Here is a 14,872-nt window from a genome sequence, read left to right as displayed (position 1 = left end):
ACCAGTAGAAACAATGAAAAGCTCCTAATTAAAAATGAAAAATACAGAATAAATGCCAGCAGGCAGCATGTCCAGTGGCCTCGACTGTAACATCATAATCCAGCAATATGAATCAGTCATTTCTCCGCTAAACTGCATCTGCTTTTCTCACCACATCTACAGATGCAGACCCTGTTTGCCTTTGATGAGGAGGAAATGGAAATGAGGAACAAGGTGGTGGAGGATCTGAAGACAGCACTTCGGACTCAGCCAATGAGGTGGGAGAATCTCGCTGTCTAACTATCTCTGACCTTCTCCTCAGCTCTGAGCCCGTCACTGTATGACTCTCTTTTAATCATGCATTCCCACACTGTGACGTTTTGAGGCAGCATCACACTACGCTAATTACAATTCATAATGTAACATGCCATAGTATGGATTTACTTTTCAAAAAGCTCCTGCTTATTACTTGCAACTGAAACACAACCAATTTAGGATATTTTTAGACCCCCACTTTTCCTTTCTCTTCCCCTGATATGTTCATCAGCAGCTGTTAGGCCTCACTCATCACCACAAAGAAACATTCAAGGACATTGCACAGCCCGCTAATACAAACCGCCTCCCTCTCCCCGTCAGCAGCTCCTTTGGAGCTGTCCATCAGCCCATGCCAGTGGCATGATGCACTGGTCTGGACCAAAGAGGGAGTGTTGAGTTTTCTCAAGGGGAGCTATGAAGTGACAGACTTAATGTGCAGAGTGACGAAAACTCAGGGCAGCTTCGATGTCTGGGTCACGTCTGGGTTGTGAGGGTGTGTTTGTAGGCCAAGTGTGTGTTTGTATGGTTGTGTTTTTTGTGTTTGTGTATTTGTACCATGTGCACATGTGTGGGTCTTAACCAGAAAACAAAGATCAAGGCTGGTAGTAAGCAGCCTTTAGGGTCGAGACGAATAACAGGGCATCGATTGAAAGGGTGCTGTTTCTGGCCTTAGAGGTGGAGTTTGTGATTCTGGAGAAAGATTGTTGATATTTAGTGAGCTGCCATATTTATATTGTTAGCATGGACCAGATTTATCGTCCTTCTTGCTCCAACTGCCCCCACTCCACCCACCTTCCATCCCCCTCCCTTTCCCCCTGCACTGTACATGAGCATGAATGTGATGAATGTGCACCGGACATACTCGAGTGGCGCTGTGTGGATTGGTTTGAGCCACTTTGTTCCTATTGACAGAGGTAGAGCTTTTAAGGAACACTGGATATTAGAATGGAAAGCTAGCGTGCCGTTCATATTCATTGAATTAGTCAGAAAGTGTACTGAATTGGAATTGCTGACTCTACCCTAAAACATACCTTTTAATTACAGATGTCATGTTACTAGATATTAGGCAGTTGGCTCCACTACGATTAGTCAGACGACTGACTCAGCTGATGGAGGACGCGGGATGCCATTGGCTGCTTCTGGCAGATGGCTTTCTTCACTCCTTCTGCCATCTACATGTAGTTGTGCAGTAAGACAGAGCTGATGGTTATTTTTTCGGCGGATTATTCATTTTAACGAGAGTGCTTGTCTCCCTGCATGCAAATTATTCCACTCGTCAGTATTGTGAGGGAACACCGAAGCTGTGTTCCTTGCTTAGTCTTGCCCAAGACGACTGTGATTGCTTTAAGGAAATACAAACAAGCCAGACCATTTTTTTCCTCTATTGCAGACTGATAGTGAGGTGCAGCAGGACCATTCTGTACAGGAAAGACATTCTAATTAGTGGAATAATTATAAGTAGAACTACATGTACTTTATGTCTTTACCTTCTGTTGCAATACATACATGTAGATACAACCCTAAGACAACTGAAATATTTATTGCAAAGCGATGTCACAATTTTCCTTTGTTAGAAACGTCAGGGAAGGCATAGAGTGCTGCAACAGGTAGGAAATCATCTGTATTTAATTACATAATACAAGAACTCTTTGAGTGTGGGACTATTTTAGTTGATTTGAGGTGACCGTTTTCTGAACATTGCTCATTTGTGAATCTGTAATTTTAGTACCTCTGGGTAATTTTGCAAGAATTCTAAAGTGTTAAAGGAGGCAATCTTTCTCTGGATTTTTAAAATAATGAACAGAGTTATAAGTGCTTTTTTAAGTCAGCAGCGACTTGTTGCACTGCACAGTTTGAGCGGTTAAAACTGTTAATACAATGCATGATGGAATATTTTTTTTGCTAGTTTTTGACAGCATGTAGAAAGGTGGAATAACTCCTGTACAGTTTCAGATTCTCTAGGAAAGTGGTAATTATTGAGTTGCACTGTTTTTGATAGTTTGATGCTCTTTTTTTACTCTGTCTTTCTCTCTGTCTGGACTTATTTTATAAAAATCACTTAGTGACCACTGCTCAGTGATGCATCTGCATCCATGCTGTTCACAGAGTGAGTTATTGCTCATTAGCACACAGATGTTTTCAGGCACTTTAACAGTGATGTGGGTAGCAGGTGTGTCCCACAGTATACGGGTGTTCAGGGAGAGCCAGGGCAGTGTGTTAATATCCCGCCTCTGTGACAAATGGGCGGCTAAGGCAAAAAGATGGCATTGTGCTTCGATGTCTGGGCGAAATCTAAGCAACTCGCCTGCTTAATGTATCATTTCTGTGTCCCTTTGTGCGTTTGTATACTGTTTACGACCACATCTTGTGGGACATGGTGGTCTCTGTCTGTATTCAGCTTTGATTCATGGCTGCCTTTGGATAACTGCCTGAAACGGCCTCCCGCCCTCACTCCCTCTGGCATTTTAGAGAGGCAGCTGGGCCTGCTTGTGAAGAGGTGTCCTTGTTGCCCTCAGCCCGCTCTGCAGGGCCACAGCACCCAAACACATGGTGTGCATGCAGGGTGCCAGGCAGAGCGCACAAAAGCAGCACATTGTCAGCAAGGCTAATGCTGTTGTCACTTTCACTCAGAGGCTGATTATGTGTTATTGAAACGACAAGGTGCCATGTTTGACATGTTACTGTATATAGAAGGTGATGTGGACATGGACTGCAAAGTTATTTAAAGGCGTGCATGACCTCCATCACTCCATCCCCACACATTCTGTCCATTGTGTGAAACTGTAGCGCTTCTTTTGGTTTGTAAAGTCTAAAGTTTAATGATCCTCATTCCATGTACGATTACATTATGGATCTGAGTTGTTAGCAATTTGTTGTTCTCACATTGTTGCATTTTGAAAGTTTTTAGAATCATGAATCATCTTCGGACCTATAAGATGCACAAAACAACATCAAGTTACCACTTTTTGTTAAACCTGTAAATGATTGATCCTATAAATTGATGTATTATCACATTTCCAGTACAGCTATGATGGAACAAATACAAAAAGAGTCATAGGGTTGTTTGTACAAGAATTCACTTCTATAAATAAATGTCAAATGCATTGTAGGCAGGTTGATGTCAAAGCTGGTACAACAAAAATGAAGTCACAGCACCCTTCTACAGACTAACCACAGGGTATCACACAGTGCCTCCCAGTGAGAGGAGGCAGCAGGCAGCCAAACCCTTGCTGTGAGTGATTCTGCACTTAATTTGCTGTTCACCGGAAATTGTTTCAATAGTTCTAATCATTCAACTAATTTAATGTCCCAGACGTCCGTTTTCAAATATAAATGTGAATAATTCTGAACAGCCATAAAAAGAGAGCACTTGGAAAATTGGCAGAAGTTTTCTTTCACTTTAATTTGCATCTTATCTCATTTTCTTTGCCAGCAGTTATTGCGTTGTTTACCAGCTGTCAAATGGGCCTTGAAGCATCATGCTGGGGTTGTGTATTTACTCACGTAAAGCCGAATCTCAACTCAAGTGGGCGTGTGAGGGCTGATAGGCAAACACAAACTGCTACAGCCATGTAGTCTGGTGTACTTTTCAATTTAGCTTCCAAATATTTAAATACCAACACTCACTTGCGGTATTTTAACTATGTAGTTAAGTGTGCTTACATAAAAACCGTTGACCTATTGAGTCATCCGCACATCTGCACTGATGTTTATATTGGTGTTGGTGAGCGTGCTGTGTTTGCATTCTTGCATCTAAGACGTGACACCCCTCAATCACTGTCATCTCTGTTGCGAAATAACTGCAGGAGGACAGGAAACGGAGCCCTCCGGGAGGTCACCGAGGCCGTCCTGGCCCAGAATGCACTGCAGTCCCAGGCTCATGTCAGTAGAGCATCACAACGCTTCCCAAGACGGCTCTCTGGACATTGTTTCTGCAAATCTCTTCCAGCAAGAATATTTACTTGAGTCGACTGCAGCCGTTCGCCCTGATCCTATGTCAATAGTTCCTTGGATGATTCGCTACCAACACATGCAAATATTATCCTTCAAAACATTTTTCCGGCAGATCTATCAAAGGTTCCGCGTAACACAGAGAGAATTTTATATCTGTTTTCACATTACCAAACGCATTAGTGGGGGAGCAGAGTATCATACCTTTAAAAAGTCTTGGATTGAGCGATGTGTTTGCTTCTCTCAGAGTGCAGATTTCTCCCTCTTGGTATTTAGCAGTTCAGGGGGAAATGGAAAGAAATATTGGCCAGGTAAGTGATACAGGCAGATTTAAAGAGGACGTTTGTGTTGTAGTGGCAATAAACAGATGGAGACTAGAAAATGGTGGAGTTAAGCACAAGGGTCAAACTTACTTTAATCCCCATTAGGTCTGGCTTTCATGTAATTACACATATCCTCTTTGGTCTTGCTTAAAGAGACAAAACAGTTGCATTGTGGGTAACGTCAGTGCCAGGTTTTGAACATATTTCTTGATCTGCTGCATTAGTTAAGATCACCTTTGTATTTAACTGATTCTGGCAATGTCGCGGTAGTGCACTGCAATGTGTTTGTTTCTGGCATCATCAACAAATCACAGGAGTCTTTCTGGACACGTAACCCACTTGAGACTAATCCTGCATTCCAAATGGTGTGCTTTTTCTGTTTCCTGTCAGTACGTAATGCAGCTGCTCTTATAAAGTACTTCGGGTTGCATGCAGTACGCACACAGTTGGGACATACTACTTTGCACTACTGCTTTGCTTTGCACTGCACCTCAAATACAAAAAAATATATTCAATTTGGAATCCAGGGTGCCACTTGAATCAGCTGTTATCTGTCTGTGTGCTTTCAGCAGCTCAAGCTTCTTTCTACTAAGACACACTGATGTATATTACGTATCCTCGGCTGCAGAGGATTGTGGGTTAGAATGGCCAGAAAAGCTTGCACATTGCAAAAATGCTGTAAAGTGCATCCATATATATAGTGAGACATCCTGGTATTTTTGCCAATTACATTTGAGATGCTAAGCATTACTAAACTAGAAGTACCCTAGTGACACACACATACACATACTGGCTTGTTCCTGTGGATTTGCCATAAACATAGTCCATAAGAGCTGTTTCTTCCATTCCATGATATGCTATACATATGCATATCACAGATGTACACCTTGGCCAAGAATTTTATTGTAATCTGTGTATATATGTATGTGTATATGCATATGTGTGTGTGTCAGTTTTATGTACGTTGTCCTTTGTTCAACCCTACTTTAGCACAGATATACGCGGGGCCTCACATCAAGGAAAATGTATTTGAGTGAGTGCCATGTTGATATCCAGTGACTTTTCCTCCATGCCCTGCAGACACCTCGGTCGGCGGCTTTATTCAGCACCTCCTGAGCTCTCATTCACATTCTGGCCCTTTTATAGCAAAACAAAACGCGTGTGATTGCATTTGCGTGTCCCTGTGCCTGGATGTAGGTGTCTGAAAGTGATGCTAAGTGTGTGCGAACGTGGTGATTGGATGAAGGGCAGAGGAGAGGCAGAGAGCACATGATGGCTTGTGTTTGTGTGTATGGAAGTGCTGGCCTTTGATAAGTTTGTGTGGTTTGGCTTTGAGGCAAGACTGAACTCTGGGCCGACTGTCTGCCACACAGGGGTCACCCCCAGTTCACAAAGGCAGAATGTTTTGCCTTTGCAGCTAAAACCTCAAAAAATACATTTGGTTGGACTGAAGTTCTGAATTTCAATTTGGGCATCTGGATTAGTTTTCCACACCGTCCTGCTCATTAAGAATATCGCCTGCCTCTGGTTGTGGGGTTTTACGCTTTTTAGATCAATGGAATTTACATGACCCTCAGTGCTTTTTATTTAAAGATGGCTAACTTGCAATGCTGACATTCATTTAATAATTTCAAACAAAGTAAATATCTTAAGGCTTTATTCAAATTTTAATCTGCGGTTAAACTAACATCAGCTTTCACCAGCCTTGGCTCCGACTTAACATACGCTGAAGTCTTTTTTTTTTTTTTTTTGCTCTACTGTCACTTTTGTTTAGTCTCATACCACTCTGAGTTCTATTCCTCGCTTCTTTCTTTTTTCTGTCTGAGGATCTTTATGTGTGTGTGTGTGTGTGTGTGTGGTTGGCTGAGCCTCAGTATTGTTCGGCAGCAGCTCTGTCTGTGCTCATATCGTATGCAGCAGTTGTTGAGCTCTCGCTGTCTTGAACCCCAGCGGGTTTTAAAGTATTCAACGCTTGTTCCAAAAAAGAAAAAAGAAAAAGACCTGCACACTAGTCGGCTGAGCGTGAATGTCAGTGGGTAGGAGAAGACAAGAGGGGACTACAGAGTCAGAGGAGATGGGATCGATTCATTCAAGTGCTCGCTGGAGAGAAAATGAAGTATGGAGAAGGAGGAGAGAGTTGGTGGATGTCGGCTTACTAGGTTGTGTTAACAGAACAGAAGATTAGTCCCTGTTCAATGCCCTTTGGGGAGCCATGCATATATGTTTGTGGGGATTTTTCACGTGCATCTGTCCATCCACTTCCCCTGTAAAAGCACATGCATGCGCCTAAGTGTTGGGTACGTTGTGCATGTTTCTGGCATGCTGTCGACAAATCAGCAGTGTGAAGTGAAGAAGGCAGTGAGCGAAGCCTTGAATCCCAGCCACCCTTTTAAAACCAAACTCCAAGAACAACATCTGTCACCCGCTGCTTTCCATACATTAATCACAAGGATGTTCAGCGTAATTTCTCTTCCAGTATGAAACCTCTTTCTCTGAGGTGGCCCCTCAATTCATGGACAGGCATATCGCTTTAGCTTGCCTGCTCTGCCGGCCAATGACTTGTCACTGATATAAAATGTGTAACTTTAATAGTTGGATCAGTTCTGCCTTGCTCTAGTTCCAGTGTCTGCTTTACATCTGAATCAAGTCATATCTAATATATTGGATTTATTCTTCGCCACCTTGGTGCTGAGTGGAGACCGAGACTGCAGCGTCTGTGCTCAAACAAGAAGCACATTGTCTGCTGAAAGGTCGTGTGTGTGTAATCTTTGTGATTTCTATGCATTGTCAAGAAAGGTTGACTGTTTGCATGCTTGCATGTAGGATGATGTTCTTGAGCTCATTCAGGCGCTGCTGGAGATCAGAGGATTATATGTCTTTAAGAGATTTAGTGGTTGTGCCAGGTAAAGTTTATGTGTGCAAGTATGTCAGTGCTTAAGGAGGCATCTGCTTGAAGTCTGGGACTGATTGTGTGTGAGCAGCAGAAGAGCCGTGGCCTCAGTGTACAGGATAATAATTAGATGATTTACATTTCTTTGCATTGTGTTTTTTTCCACGTTTCCTCGAGCCAAGACAGCAGTAGGAGGGGGATGGAACTTGGAGCGCATACTTCTAACAGTGTCAAAACAATGTATCTGTTACAATGACTGGCAATAAATCTCAGCCCCTTTTGGCAGCCTCCCTCTCCCTTTTTCCTCTCTGTCCCTTTCACTTTCCCACTCCATCCTTCTTTTCTCATCATCTGCGTGTCCTTGTGTCCTGCCTCGTCCTCTCCTTACAAGTCCTCATTTGTTTGAGATCATTTATGAGGCCTATCAGGAATCTTAGCGAGTGGGAAGGTCATTTACAACACAGCCCACACTGTGCTCACTGGATGTGACATCCTTCAATGCGTACACGTCCAGTCTGCCACTCAAGCGCTCTGCTTCTCTCCCGGAGACGTTAGTGACTCACTGCTCTGTAATTAGTTCAGCTAATGAGGGCTGGCAGCAGGAGTCCGGGTGGACTCGGAGTGTGAAATGTTGAAGTTGCTGCATAAAGAAGCGATTGTTGTTTAGTCCATGTTGATGATTTTTTAAAATTCAAATGAAGTGAATGAATAAATGACGTGTTGGCGTGCCCAGGCTGAGAGGGTGGAATAAGATACAAGCAGCATCAGGAGAAATCCATCCTCTACAGCTTCTTTTTCAGCAAACTTGTTCAAATCCATCCATTGTGAATCCACAACTTTGTGGATACAAAATACTAAATCACTGGAGTGGAATTGCAGAACTCATGGAATTAATGAACTCTTATTGCTGTTGTATTTGTAAATTTAGTACTTCTGGATATGGATTATTGGTTGGACAGAAGTGAACAGGAGATGTCCCCTTGAACTCTAGGAATAACTAGGTGTATGAAGCGCTTCACAATGTGTTTCTCATTCACCATTCACATACACACATACACTAATACACGAATGGTGGCAGAGCTGCTGGATATCGTGATGAGCTTTTTGTTTCAGCTACACTTGCTCTGTGGGTCTGTGGATGTCAGTCAGTCTGTAAGTCGGTCCAGACTGAAACATCTCGAATAACAACTACAGGATCGATTTAACAGACAGTCGTGGTCGTCAAAGAACGAAGCTTCATGATACATTTTTCGCTTATGTTTTGATGCTTCAAACTGTACAATGTGTCACTTTACCCTCCTTCTGTTTATCCTGACTCTGTACCTTTTTTTCCCATCCTGTCCTCCATCAGGTTCGTTACACGCTTCATCGAGCTGGATGGCCTCACCTGCCTCCTCAACTTCCTGCGCAGCATGGACTACGAGACGTCAGAGAGCCGTGTCCACACCTCCGTCATCGGCTGCATCAAGGCCCTGATGAACAACTCGCAGGGCCGCGCACACGTCCTGGCTCACCCACAGAGCATCAACACCATCTCACAGAGCCTGCGGACGGAGAACATCAAAACCAAAGTGGCGGTGCTGGAGATTCTTGGGGCCGTTTGCCTGGTGCCTGACGGACATAAGAAGGTGCTGCAGGCCATGGTGCACTACCAGAAATACGCTGCTGAGAGGACTCGCTTCCAGGTACAGAAAGCCGAGGCGATCTTTGTAAACGTATTAGAGGTTAAAGCAGTTGTCGCATTCCTTGAATTGTGGGTCATGTCTCGTGGTGCATACATATTTAAAGAGCCTTTGCTGGAGACATGGGGCAGACAGAGATTATGGGCTAGGGCAGACAAAATAGTTCAGGGTAATACTCAAATAAATCAAGCTGTGGTCATTTTGATAAGTTGTAGACTTGTGCTGCAGCGCTTCAGACGTTTGGCCTCAGGTTAAGTCAACACGCTGACCGTATTAAAGGCAGGTGAGGACATTGAGAGTTATGGAGGTCACAGTGTGTATAGTGCTTTGTGACTAGCAGGACTGAGTCAACAAGCCACATCTCACACGTCCCCCGGGGTATGTGGTAAATCATGCCACCTCAGGCAAAGCTAACACCACGGGAGCTGAGTGATTCAGAACTTATGAGGCCTTTCAGTGTTGGTTTGAGTTATGATTAAGCTGCTAAAGTATGTCAAGGGTCAGTGTAAGAGGCAACAAAGGGTGTGAGAGCTGAGAACATTGACCCAGGGCTGATATTTCAGCGCTGAAGTGTTTTTTAGATCAAATATACTTACTGACTAACTCTCCCATCTGGTTAAACCATCCAGACGCTGCTGAATGAGCTGGACAGAAGTACGGGACGCTACAGAGATGAGGTCAACTTAAAGACAGCCATCATGTCCTTCATAAACGCTGTGCTCAACGCTGGAGCTGGAGAGGTCTGCATGCATATGCCTTTTTGAACTCACTCTCAAGCATCAACATTAGAACAGCTTCCCACTGTTTGGCAGTAATAGAAATATTTTTTTTCCGATGTTTATAGAGGGGAAATGTGCAATCTTTTTACTGCATGTTTTACCAATTAAGTTTAAGCAAAATACTCCCTTTAAATCTGTTGTTAGACTCCATTTCAAAAGCTTCTGTTACTGTAGCTTGCAGGTGAGAGTTGCTATTTTATTTCCAGGACAACCTTGAGTTCCGCCTCCACCTAAGGTTCGAGTTCTTGATGTTGGGCATCCAGCCGGTCATCGACAAGCTCCGAGAGCATGAAAACGCCACTCTGGATAGGTGAGCAATCAGATCAGTCATTTTAATTACAATGCGTGCAAATGTTCCACAAAAACAGTTCCCACATCACTACTTTGCAGAAGCGCTGCTGCATCCTTTGTTTAGCTCTGCCAAAGACGACTGTGATTAGTTTAAAGAAATAGACTTAAGTCATCACATTTTATCTCCCTCTATAACAGAATAGTAATGAAGTGCAGCCAGACCGTCCCGTAGTGTAGAATGGTCTGGCTATACAAGACTACAAAAGTGCTGAAGCAGTAACTCTTGCCTTTACTCAGACCAGGTTTGTAGGAACAAAGCAAAAATATTGTAACAAGTTTACTGATCTAATATTACATATATGCATTTAAATGCTAAAAAGTCATTCACAAATAGAAAAAACATCCATACAGCACCTTTGTATTGCTTGTGTTTGGATCAGAGTTTAAGCACAGAGAGGTCAAACTCCATGTTCGACAGCTATGGAGTTTTGTTTATACCAATCACAGTTACGGTGCTTAAGGAAAACTTATTGTATTTAAGCATGTTTCACATCCAAATTCTGAAACCACACGCACAAGTGGTGCATCATCAACTTGAAATGAAGCTGCTGATAATTGTTTAATATCAGACTGTTGTTTCTTTGTACCCAGGCATTTGGACTTCTTTGAGATGGTGCGGAATGAGGATGACTCAGAACTGGCCAAAAGATTTGATATGGTGAGTGATCCCGCTGCTACTCAGTGTATTATGTCGTTGCTGCTTTGACTCTGCTCATTTCAAGTTCAAATTCTATATTAACAGCCAGAGTGACTCTCTTTCTTTACCTTAACAGTCCCATGTAGATACAAAGAGTGCTGGTAACATGTTTGAGCTAATCAAGAAGAAACTGAGCCACACGGATTCCTACCCACACCTCCTCTCCATCCTCCAACACTGCCTGCAGATGCCCTGTGAGTAGACGCATTTGCAAGAATCCACATTTTAAAAAAACTCAATAAATCAAGTCTTGTGAGTAATAAAGACAAAACATAGCAATGGTGTTGTAGATATCATTCACTGGGACTAATCTACTGTATGTGCCTGGAACTCCACACCCAGATAAACGTGGTGGTGGCAGCCTGCAGCACTGGCAGCTCTTAGACAGGATTCTCCAGCAGATAGTCCTGCAGGATGACAAGGGAGAAGACCCCGACATCGCCCCTCTGGACAACTTCAGTGTTAAAAACATCATTCGCATGTAAGTAGAATCTCTCTGCTCTCAACCGAAGCAGGAACCACACAAAAGCACACACAGTATGCAGCAGTGGTCAAGCTCTGCAAGTTTCTTATTGCTGTGACAGTTGTCACACAGTTCATTTCCTATTCTGATGCATTCACGAGTGTATCTAAATGGCAGGAATAATGCTTTATCTGAATCATTCTCCATCTTCAGAAGCTACTGTGCTGTAAGTGATAATCCAGGCTGACCATTAGACTTCCAGGCATTACAAGAGAGACTTACTGTAAATGTGCTGTAGTTCCAGTACTTCCCCCATGCCTTTATAAAAGCTTCTGCTTATCCTTCAATGGTATAAACACACTGTAGTTTCTGGGAAAATCTTATGGTTAATGCATCCAATCAGAATCACTTCCAACTAAGATCAAAGCCTGATATCAACATCATGTGCTTTTATGTTACAATGATCGAGACTTTGCTGGAAGGCAAACAAGTACTGAAATATCATGAGTTGTGCATCAGAGCTTTAGTATAGGCAAGCCTATACAGTAAACCTGTGTTCATGGGAATAATAAGACCAGTTTCAATGCTCCGAGCCTGGCTGTTCTTTTTTTTTTATGCTTTTGTACTAGTGTAAAGTGCTGCGGGAAATGTGCTGCACTGGAAGGTAAGGTGATGTGAGGGTGGCAGCAGGGGGTCCAGGGCTGAATCGGAGGAAGATTCGCTCCGAGCGTGAATTGGCATGAAAGCGGAAGCCAGAGATCAAAAGGAAATCGCCCTAATCGCATTAGGAGGGCTGCTCAGCCAAGTCAGCCATGTTTTGGTGCGGCGAAGCAGGAACTTGGCTTCATGGAGGAAACAACAGGGAGAAGAAATCATATTCTCAAAGAAAACCAACCATGACTTGGAAGTCTGCGTTTTGCGTATGTCGTCATGGCCACAGTCTACACTGTCGCTCAGAGCTGTTCTGTCAAATGATTGTGACATTTCCTGGTTTTGGTGGTCTGGGTTTCACTGATTTTTGAAACTAATCTGAACTTATGTTCAGCAGCCAAAGTCTGCGGTATGTGCAGAGTGTAGGTAGTGTTAAAAGATGGCATTCCAGGCTGTGTCCATACAGTACATTTGGTGTTTCACTTTCTGATGTGCTGTCATTCTTCTCTTTCACCATCTTTCTTCTGCTCATTTTTGTTATGTTTAAACCAAGCTTACGATCAGTGATGAATGTGTTTAGTCTCAGTGGTGAAAGCACCATAAAACATGTAGCATGGTAAACCTTGGCCCTGGCTAGCTCCTGCTTTGTTCACTAATTCAGCCACCATTGTTTGTGCAATCAGCACACTTGAGTGAAATTCCTTCCAGTAGCATACAGAAAGTGCATCTGAGCACGGACGTTCATTGCTGTCCATTGCAGATCCATCACAGCGGTCAGACATACCCCTCACTTTACATTTCTGCCAAAGTCTTATGTGTTTCCATAAACTCTCTCAGAGTAAATTGTGCCTGGAAAATGAGTGCATAAACTAAGATTTCCTCATTGCGCTGGCTGCATGCCGGAGGCCCCGAGAGTTAACGGGCCAAACGTATGGCTCGTGCCACGACTGCTCAGAGAGGGAGGGGCACGTTAAAACAACTGTTAAAACAACTGGGAGACAAAGTCATTCATCATCTGCGGTCACCATGACGACGGGCTCTGACGACTCACACATGTGCCTGGCCCAAAATTAACACTCTTGTACAAATCACATTTTTCCACAGCTATGAAGAGGTATTTATTTGACTGGTCAACAAAAAAGTGATTGTGTCTTTTTGTTTTAATGAGTCGGATCAGTGGAACTTTGCTCGAGCTGTAATTAAAGCGTTTCTGGCTTTGTAATCAGGTTCAGACAGTTCTGTTCACAAACATGAGCACTGAAAAGAGTGAAAACTGATTAATGACCCATTTGCTTTTAAATTGCCATGTGGATTTCCTCATTTGATTTGATGATAAGCATTTAAGGGTTAATCATCATCACAATGAAGCTATTTTGCCCTTATTTTCTGTCATACCTCAGCACATTCTTTGTTCACTAGTTCTGTGTCTCAAGCATTTCATGTAGTTTGTTTCGATTGTATGAGTAGTGACACTGAATCATGTCTATTCTTTCAACTCTAGACATGGCCACCACCGATGCTCAAGGTTTCATTTTCCAGTCTTTACCTCATCCAAATTAATTTCTTAAAACATCCCACTGATAATCTTTTCATTTACATTCATGTCTCCTACCTTTGTGTCTTTACTTACACCCATGTACAGTTGATTGTTAATCACAAACGCTCATTTCTCACATTACACACACTTACTTCTGTATCAGAACATCAGTTTAACCCTAAGCCTCAAGCTGAACCAAGAACCAGAATGTATAACTCATAATCTATAACTGATTTCAGCCCAGCATTATTTACTTTAAGCACTAATGTTGTACTATGGAGCTTAAAAGAGCAAACTGCATCAGCCCAGTCAATGCTGTTATTATTCTGGAAATGAAAAAACTAAAAAGAAACTCAAGAATTAGTGTAACTGATCGCTGGGCTTCCAGTCCAGTGAATTGATGTCCTCAGAATGTCCTGGCGTGACTTGGTTGGACTGCAGTTGACCCCTATAAATGCAAGTGTTCTTTGCAAGGCTGTGCTTAGTCTATCTGCTTTAGTATGCTCATTTTTGTGTGTCTGCTTCACAGGTTGGTCAATGAAAACGAGGTGAAACAGTGGCGAGACCAGGCAGAGAAGTTTAGGAAAGGTAAGTCTGTTTGACGCACTGCACTGAAATACATCATCTAGTCCCCATCCCCTTTTAATGTCTCCATGAGTTAGTTTTTAATAGATTTCTGTACAAATCAGTGTCTGTTTCTCTGAGTACACCTTTGCCTGTATGCACTGTAGTATCAGAATCGACACCAAATTAACAATCATGATTTACTGTCAGATCACGGAGAGCTGCTAGCAAAGCTGGAGAGGAAAGAGCGAGAGTGTGATACCAAGACCCAGGAGAAGGAGGACATGATGAAGACTTTGAACAAGATGAAGGACAAGCTACAACGAGAGGGTGTGGAGCTGCGCTCAGCCCGGGAGCAAGTGCTGGACCTGTCGTCACGCATTAATGACGTGATAGCTGTGAGCAGTGCTGCTTTTTATACCGAGCTACTAAGTGACATGCAATATAAGTTAGTAATGTTCTGCATTATCATGTAGACCTTGTTACTGAGTATATATGAGGGTTTTTTGTGCAGTGCAGCTGAAGAACATCAACTCATCCAGAATACACTGATCATACTTGGTTGCTTTCTTACTGAAAACTACAAAATGAACTTGCTGTATTTACTGCAGACATTGGGCAAGATGTGTTAAACTGGCGTAGCATAAACAATAGAGGAAGAAGAAAACATGACCCCTAAAGAGGTGTCAT

The 14,872-nt window shown here is 42.9% G+C and overlaps 1 protein-coding gene across 3 annotated transcripts in view; it reads left to right on the top strand.

The window, feature by feature from the left end:
• daam2 (dishevelled associated activator of morphogenesis 2) overlaps positions 1-14,872 on the top strand; it is a 98,099-nt gene that overhangs the window by 59,894 nt on the left and 23,333 nt on the right. For all 3 annotated transcript variants that reach the window (XM_008302241.1, XM_008302225.1, XM_008302233.1), the window contains exons 5-13: positions 163-257; positions 8,810-9,143; positions 9,770-9,880; positions 10,126-10,229; positions 10,862-10,928; positions 11,044-11,161; positions 11,310-11,448; positions 14,148-14,206; positions 14,393-14,580. In XM_008302241.1, coding sequence (XP_008300463.1) covers positions 163-257; positions 8,810-9,143; positions 9,770-9,880; positions 10,126-10,229; positions 10,862-10,928; positions 11,044-11,161; positions 11,310-11,448; positions 14,148-14,206; positions 14,393-14,580 — 1,215 coding nt within the window. The remainder of the gene's footprint in view (positions 1-162; positions 258-8,809; positions 9,144-9,769; positions 9,881-10,125; positions 10,230-10,861; positions 10,929-11,043; positions 11,162-11,309; positions 11,449-14,147; positions 14,207-14,392; positions 14,581-14,872) is intronic.

This window comes from Stegastes partitus, unplaced genomic scaffold (assembly GCF_000690725.1).
Source record: "Stegastes partitus isolate 25-593 unplaced genomic scaffold, Stegastes_partitus-1.0.2 Scaffold36, whole genome shotgun sequence".
Taxonomy (NCBI): domain Eukaryota; kingdom Metazoa; phylum Chordata; class Actinopteri; family Pomacentridae; genus Stegastes; species Stegastes partitus.
The sequence above is the reverse complement of the archived record's forward strand: the minus strand, read 5'-3'. Positions and strand labels throughout refer to the sequence as shown.